Here is an 8568-nt window from a genome sequence, read left to right as displayed (position 1 = left end):
CATACCGGCCGACTCGGGCTCGCGGGGCTCTGGCTGTGGGTCTGTTTCATTGCTGTGTAGTATTGTCTTATTATTATTTGTATTACACAGCTCTAGGCATCCCATCCAAGCATCAGGGACCCATTGTGCTAGGCACCGGACAGACAAATAACAAAGGAAACAGCCTGTGCCCCAGAGTGCTTGCAATCTAGGTGTTAGTCAGGGTACGACAGGTGGATGAAACAGATAATTAGGGTGGGTGGGAGTATGAAATAACATGAATAGAGTTTAGCAGAAAAACAGAAGTCCCCAGAAGACTTACAAAATTGCTAACACAGAACCTGATTCTGCTGTCCTTGACCCAGTCAAAACTTCTTTTGGCTTAACCAGTGTAAGGACTCCAAGATCAGGCCCAGAAATAATAGATGCAGAGACAAAAATGGCAGTTAAGGACATAAAAGTTGAGGCATCAGGACGTGCTCTTTTTATGCCAAATATTAACAAAGGATGGCTTATTCTGAATAGCATTGGGTTCATTAAAAAGAAACACTTTTTGTTGACCTTTTGGGAGTGTTTGTGAATTAAAGAGGGAATCCTTTCTACTAAATTAAGATTTTTACTCCTTTTTTGCTCTCCAAAGTATGATATTCTTTCTTTATTAAACCTCTGCAGATAAGATCCCTCTGACTTATAAAGGAACTGAACAACTATTTAAGGGTCACTTCAAATTGCCCGTGCTGATCCTTGCATTGTCAGACTCTTCCAACTGCAACAAAATTGACACAGGAGGATGTATCCATGTGTCTGTAGCTTATAATATTATGATTCTGTAGTCAGCTCTACATATGATTGTCTTTTTCAGGGTTAAACATGAACACTTCCACTATAGAAAACTAAACTTTTCCATTTCCTTTATTTTAGGTTTCCTTTACCTGATCAGTAAACATGTCCATGGATCTGCTATGTAAGTAAACTTCCCTCCTAATAAATGTTAGTACCACATGGCTTTATTAGAATGGTCAGGTGTGCTCAGGACTGATGTTTCATTTTAAATTGAAGAACTGTTTTTATGTTTGTGTATTTTGTGAGACATCTGTGGAACACTATTGTTAGTGACTGAGACTACTCTTGGAATAAGGTACTACTCGCCGTGATTAAAGTTGTGAAAATCAGTTGAAGAACAGGCACAAATTAATTGAGACACCATCAACTTAAAAATCACACTTCTGTCTAAAAGTGTTTTATCTGCCTTTGTTGCAAGTGAACCTAAGATTACAATAAGCTTCTTTCTTTCTTTCTTTCTTTCTTTCTTTCTTTCTTTCTTTCTTTCTTTCTTTCTTTCTTTCTTTGACAGCATGTTCTGTATTAATTATTTCATTATTGTCAGTTTTCTTTGTTGCATACCTGCCTTTCACACAGCGACAGAGGGGAGACAAGAAGAAAAATAGAATTGTAAAACCACAATATGTGGAGAAATTGGAGAGGGTCCAGAGAAGAGCAACAAGAATGATTAAAGGTCTTGAGAACATGACCTATGAAGGAAGGCTGAAATAATTGAGTTTGTTTAGTTTGAAAAAGAGAAGGTTCAGAGGGGACATGATATCAGTTTTCAGGTATCTAAAAGGGTGTCATAAGGAGGTGGGAGAAAACTTGTTCACCTTAGCCTCTAAGGATAGAGCAAGAAGCAATAGGCTTAAAGTGCAGCAAGGGAGGCTTAGGTTGGACATTAGGAAAAAGTTCCTAACTGTCAGAGTAGTTAAATACTGGAATAAATTGCCTAGGGAGGTTGTGGAATCTCCATCTCTGGAGATATTTAAGAGTAGGTTAGATAAATGTCTATCAGGGATGGTCTAGACAGTATTTGGTCCTGCCATGAGGGCAGAGGACTGGACTCGATGACCTCTCGAGGTCCCTTCCAGTCCTAGAATCTATCAATAATTGTCAGAGAAGCTCAAGGAAGGTGTGGCAACTGAGACTTTTTTTTTAAGCACATTTTTTTAGGCTGACTAGATTTCAAGTTGATGGTGTCCCTTTACTTGATTCAAAGGGAAGAACATTGCCTGGCGGCAAACAAGCTAGTACTTACTGTATATACTCATTCATAAGCTGAATTTTCTTTAGTAAGAAAGGGAAGCACCAGAGAAGGGGGTCAGCTTAGGAATGGGTATAGAGAGGCAGAGATCCTCCCCCCAACAGAGGGAGCAAGGAGAGGCAGCAGAGCCAGAAGGGAAGAGGCGGGGCCAGAGTCTCTCCACTTCTGGCCACGTGGCTCTCTTCCCAGCCTCCAAAGCAGCTGCAGCTCCGGGGCTGGCAGGCTGCAGCCATACCGCTCGGCCCTGCTCCTCAGAGCAGACTGTGGCTGTGCCACCCGGCCCAGCCCGCTGGAACATGGTGCGGACATGCCGCCTGGTCTGGCCTGCCGGAGCAGGCTGCAGCCACACTGCCCAGCCTGCCGGAGCAGCTCCAGCCAGACCAGAGACATCCTCCCCTGGCCCTCCCCAGATAAGGTGGGAAGGGATGGGATGGGGGGAGAGTGGGGGTCCCGGGTTAGGGGTGGGGTCATGTGGGGGGTGGCCACAGGAGTTACTCCCAGCTTCTTCCCCCCCAAAAAAATTTCCCCACCGGTTGCGGTCCCGGCCCGTCAGGGTAAGCAGTTGGTGCGCTGGGACACTTGGTGTACTTAGGTTTACCTCCGTGCCTGTGGACGTTCAAGGTAAACAAGCCATCTCGGCCCACCAGCGGCTTATCCTGATGGTGGGGGAGCCAAAGTTTGCTGACCCCTGAATTATAGGATTGGCTTATGAACGGGTCATAACAAATTTCCATTTTTACTTATTCATCTTGTGCGGGGGTCAGCTTATAAATGAACCGGCTCATGATTGAGTATATATGGTATATATTCCTGAAGATCACAAAATTATCTGCTGAGGTCTGAGCTGTATGAGTGTGTCAGTGTTGGGGCATGTGATTACATTATAATTGTGTGTTAACATGGTTAAAGCAAAACTGTTCTGTTTTGTGCTATATACAGCATTCGCTCTCAATCTTTCCAGACTACTGTACCCCTTTCAGGAGGCTGATTTGTTTTGCATACCCCAAGATTTATCTCACTTAAAAACTACCTTCTCTTTGAATTGCTCCACTGCATCAAGTTCAAGCTTCTTGGCATTGCCTTCAAGTCCCTACACAACTCCATTCCGGCCTGACTTTTTTGACTTGTCCAAGTATTAGATTACTTTTATTGTGATGCACCCTGCCGTCTCACTCTACCAGTGGTGGGCTGTCTACATCTCCAGTAAACATCTACTTTTTCTTCCACAAAGCCCTTTCTGAGGTGGTATGCAAAATCACTCTTCTCTCCTTTACATTCTCCTGCAAACCCACTTCATCTGTGATGCCTATGATTTTCTACTTAGTTTTTATATTCTATCCATTTATCTCACGCAAACAATAAAATACCGTCTGTCTGTCTGTCTGTCTGTCTATGTGTGCTTAGTTATCTGCCTTTCCATATTTAGGTGAAACACGGTACTAAAGAAATGAACTGTGGAAAAAAGGGGATGTGACCTGTAAGGGAGGGAAGTATCAGAAATGTATTGTATCAGATGTGAGTGATTTCCATAAAAAGAATAAAGGAAAATTTATATTTTTCTTGCAAATTGAAATCAGATAATAGCTGTATATAGGCTAACAGTTGGCAGATAGCAACTGATCTTGGAGGTGATATACCTGCTTTAACACAGTTATTTGAGAGAGTACCTTTTATGCACGCAGCAACTAATTGGAGACATTGGTGGATGATTTAGTGCTCTTTAGCAAGTATAGGAGAACTTCAGACATAAAGATTTATAATGTATGTATATACTTGGCGATATGGTGTGTAACAAGGAAAACTCCCGGTTTTGGACTCCTAGCATCTTGTTTTTCTGATTTGTAATTGACATCATAATGCTGCTGCTTTTGCTTCTGCTCCAAAGATTGTTTTCCTGGAAGCAGAGACTTTTGTTTGTGTCATGATAGGCTGGCACAAATAGTGGTCCGTGTTTGGAGCATTAGTTCTAAACCAGATCTGCCATGTGGCAGGGAGCTTGCCAGCATGTATTGCTCAATTGTTGACACATAGTTCCCAGTCACAGCTAAGTATAATGAGTAATAAAAGCATGACTAATCTGTTTGCCCCCAATTCAACTGTGCTAAACCTTATCATATGTATTATAATTACATTATTATTATTTGTATTGCCAGAGCGCCTAAGAACCCTAGTCTTCTAATGAACAAAATTGGAAGGTTTGCTCAAGAAACCTCCTGGATTAGACTTGTCCACGGTGATCCATACATTCATGATCTCGAGGCCTCATTCTTGTAATATACTGTACCTAGGACTTAAATTGCTAACTTAGAAAGTTTCAGCTGGTTCAGAACACAACAGATTCTTTCTCAGCAGCACATGCACATTACTTCAGTTCTCTACTCTTTTCTGTGTATTTATATGACCTTCATCACAGTAATATCTAAATGCCTTTCTGTCATTAAGGTAGTTATCCTCCCAACACCTCTGTGAGGTAGGGAAGTGCTATTCTCCCCAGTTTGTAGATGGGGAATTGAGGCACACAGACACTAAGTGGCTTGCCCAAGATCATACAGGACTTTTATGACAGAGCAGGGACCAGAACCTGGATTTTTGGTGTTCTAGGCCCACCCTGCTTAACACCAAGGCCATCCTTTCCTAGCTTCTTAGGGTATGTCTTCACTAGCCATGTTAAACGTGGCTGTGTAGTCGCAGCACCAGCACTGGGAGAGAGCTCTCCCAGTGCTGTAAGAAAACCACCCACATGAGGGGAGCAGCTACCAGTGCTGTAACACTGTCTACAGTGCCATGTTACAGTGCTGAAACTTGCAGCGCTCAGGGGGTGTTTTTTCACACCCCTGAGCGAAAAAGTTGCAGCACTGTAAAGTGCCAGTGTAGACAAGCCCTTAGTGAGTATCACGTCAAATTCAAGGTTCCTTTCCTCTTTTTCTAAGCCCATTATGGGACTGGCCCCAGCTTTCTGAGGGTGTGGCTACTCTACATGATCATAGGGCTCCAGTCCATTGGGGCAATGGCAGGGGTGAAAGTAACTTAAAGGACTTACCGGTACGCTGGAGTCCTGAGCAGGGCGTGGCCTCAACTGGAAGGGGCGGGGCCGTTCAATATTTAACGGCCCTGGGGCTCCGGCTATGGCTGGGAGTCCCAGGGCCTTTAAATCACCCTGAAGCTAACAGCTGCAGAGGCGGCTGGGAGCCCCGGGGCTCAGGGGTGAATTAAAGGGTCTGGGGCTCCGGCTACTGCAGAGCTCTGGGCCCTTTAAATCACCGCGGGAGCCCTGCTGCCACTACCCTGGGGTGACAGGGCTAGGGCTAGGGCTAGGATAGTGGCGGCAGGGCTCTGGAGGCAATTTAAAGGGCCCGGGGCTCCAGCTGCTGCGGGGAGCCCCGGGCCCTTTAAATCGCCTCCGGAGCCCTGCCGCCACTGGGGTAGCGGCGGCAGGGCTCCCACAGTCATTTAAAGGTCTCGGGGCTCTGGCCACTGCGGGGAGCCCTGGGCCCTTTAAAGTGCCACCAGAGCTCCAGGAGCGGGGCTCGGGCAGCACTTTAAAGGGCCCAGGGCTCCCCACAGGGGCTGGAGCTCCGGGACCTTTAAATCCCCGCCTGAGCCCAGCTGCTGGAGCTCTGGCGGTAATTTAAAGGGCCCGGGGCTCCCCGCAATGGCTGGAGCCCTGGGCCCTTTAAATCACCACAGAAGAAGCCGTACCGGCTTACTTTCATCTCTGGGCAATGGAACTGTCAACTTCAGCAGTGAAACTTGCATGTGCAGGAGAGAGCTTTCTCTGCCACTGGTTCACCACTATGGAGTTATCTCCAAAAGAGATCAGGAAGACCATGAACCTCACACCAAGCCTCTCTTATGTAACTCAACAAAATTCATATTAAATACATGTGCATGCGCACATATGCACATCCCCTAAAACAATGGGGTGCAAAGAGAAAGACATACTCTTCTCGTAGTCACTTTAATAAGTTTGTGAGACACTCAGATGACACAGTGATGGGCATAGCATAAGAATCTAGATAGGTATATACAGAACTTGAAAAAATCCACTCCCCCGGATGAGTAGGAAGCTTCCCTGAGTGAGAGCCATCAGTGTTTGCAGAATCTAAGTTTTAGTTAAAATGGTTGCGAAGATAACTGTCTTAGAGAGAACTGAATATAAAACAATGCTCTGCTGTCTTCCTAAGCCTGCTGACTGACAGTGCTCTTCTTGTGCTTCTGTCTTTCACATACTGCAGCAGAGTGAAATTAACAAGATGAGTCAATTTCATCACTGTTATTTGACACCCTAGGGGCTGCAGGGAGACTATCAAGAACCAGGGCAATTTTCATTAGGAACACTGCATTTTCAGGGTAGGATGCTTGCCTCTGCAGCTTTCTGGCAGCAAAGATCAGGATGAATCTTGCCACATGTAGGGAATGCTATAGGAAAGAGAGTAGCTGAAGGACCCAGTGACAGTACATTGATATCTTTTTAAATAAAAGGTATACAAAACAGAAGGTGATGCTAATGGGTGTGGGTAACGTCATTCATTACACCAATATGTATATGGTGCATCAAGTTGGATCCATATTCTGCTGCACAGTCCCCTGAGTTCTGCAACACTCTGGTGCACTGAACTGAAAGTTCTGCAGCAGCTTAAATAAAAACTAGAGATTTCTTGAAATATTAAATATGAAAATGAATAAGAAACAGTGCAGTAGCCTCATGTATTTTGATATTAAATTACATGTATTTTACATTTTCCACATTTTCAGATTTTGATATGATACTGATGTTTGTATTGACATCATAACATTGGTAGCACTGGCATTTATCAGTGGGGAGACGAGGATTTGGCCACTGGTCAGGGGACAATTTTGGGTTTGAGGCTTCGATGGAGGCATTTTGGGTTAAGTGAATTAGCTGGATGGTTCTGCTAAAATGATTAGCAATAAAAATAGTTCAGTTGATGTTTTAAGATGTTTCCTTTAGGTTCCAGAATGACACAGTTCACATCTCTCGGGGCTTGTTTCATGTTGTGTGCAGAGTCCAGTCACATTTTCAAGGTTATCCTCCTAAACGTGATGACTAGAAACAATAATAATAAAGAAGAAATCTCAAGTTCTTAGAAATCTTAGAACACAAATCTGCTGCAAGGGGTGTATTCTACAGAAAATTTCACAGACACATAATACAGACCAACATGCCCACAGCTCAAACATCAGTAACAGTGTCAACAAACTTTGGGAAGTAAACTGAAAACCAAGGTCATAATGAAATTTTAATATGATAAATTAACAAGACAGCAAATAACTCTGACTAGTAGCCTTAACCTGGGAAATTAAGAAAAGAGATAGTTTATTTATGAAATGTCAGACACTTATTGAAGCTTGACTGACCAGGGAAGTAAGTAACTTCCCTTGGAGCTTGTTTTTCTTTCTTACCTTGGATAAGTGGAACTAGTGGGCAGTATATTATGCTGTCTGAATGTGTGAGTTTGTCATGGTTAGCATTCTGCACTGTCACTGGAATGTAGGAAGCAGATGAATTTGAATGAACCCTGAGGTGGTCTATGGGGCCCTTTCCTTGTCTTGAGGAAACCTGTCTCTGTTCATCTGGGCCAGGCCTAGTGACAACAATGAAGGAGAAGAGGTGGGTCTTTGATCTCTTTGCATTGGCTCCTTGGGAACTCTCTGAAATGAATGCCCTGTTTTCCTGAAAAACCGAATGGCTATGCCTAACTAGCTTCGTGAAGCCCTGGGGAATTCGCTGCTTCTGTTTATTGACAGCTGAAAAGGAGCACATGGTACTGAATTGGTCCTCTTGTGAAAACAAGGCAGAGCAAAGTTAGACTTTAGTTTAACATGGGGGTATTTGGAAAATAGTGCTGAAGGAGAATGACATGTTTCCTGCCATCTCGCACTAGAGTAATTCTGTCTAAAAATAGAATTTGCAATCTGTTTCAGTTTTACTACACATAATAGGCTTGTGAAGTATTTATACTGTATTATTCTTAAATGCAAAAAGTTTGATCTCACTATATTCTTTCCCGTGGAACATATAAATGACACTAGCTTGTTTCTTAGCTTTTCTTTTAAACAAAAACAGAAATAACGAGAACTTTTAATGAAAGTAAAAAGGTAATAACTAGAAATAGAATGAAAGATTTTCTTTTGATTAACATTTAAGGCTCTCTCTCTAAATTAAGTCCCTACCCTTCATTCATTTCTGTAGGCTGTAGTATTTATATGCAGTTCTTTACATGTATGAGAATTAATTGAACTGCATGGGATCTTTCAGTGACCAGTGTATATCACGACCTTAATATTCACAGATAGGACAGTTGATTAATAGGCCTATTTAGCAGGAAACCTAGAATCCTCAGAACATAAGTATTGTTTGTAAAGAAACCTCTCTACCTTTGCTTTTCCATTTAGGTGCACCAAAGACAAGAGTAGGGTTTGCCATCACTGATAATTTTTGATGACTTTGGGGTGCCAGTTGTTTTCTGTAAAAA

At 43.2% G+C, this 8568-nt stretch overlaps 1 protein-coding gene across 1 annotated transcript in view; it reads left to right on the top strand.

The window, feature by feature from the left end:
• The first annotated feature begins 900 nt into the window (after nucleotides 1-900).
• PLAGL1 (PLAG1 like zinc finger 1) overlaps nucleotides 901-8568 on the top strand; it is a 50502-nt gene continuing 42834 nt past the window's right edge. Inside the window, exon 1 of the mRNA XM_045010926.1 lies at nucleotides 901-943. Within this exon, the coding sequence (XP_044866861.1) occupies nucleotides 925-943 (19 nt within the window). The 5' untranslated portion in view covers nucleotides 901-924. The remainder of the gene's footprint in view (nucleotides 944-8568) is intronic.

Source organism: Mauremys mutica, chromosome 3 (assembly GCF_020497125.1).
Source record: "Mauremys mutica isolate MM-2020 ecotype Southern chromosome 3, ASM2049712v1, whole genome shotgun sequence".
Classification (NCBI taxonomy): Eukaryota; Metazoa; Chordata; order Testudines; family Geoemydidae; genus Mauremys; species Mauremys mutica.
Note: the sequence above shows the minus strand (reverse complement) of the source record. Positions and strands in the feature narration are given on the sequence as shown.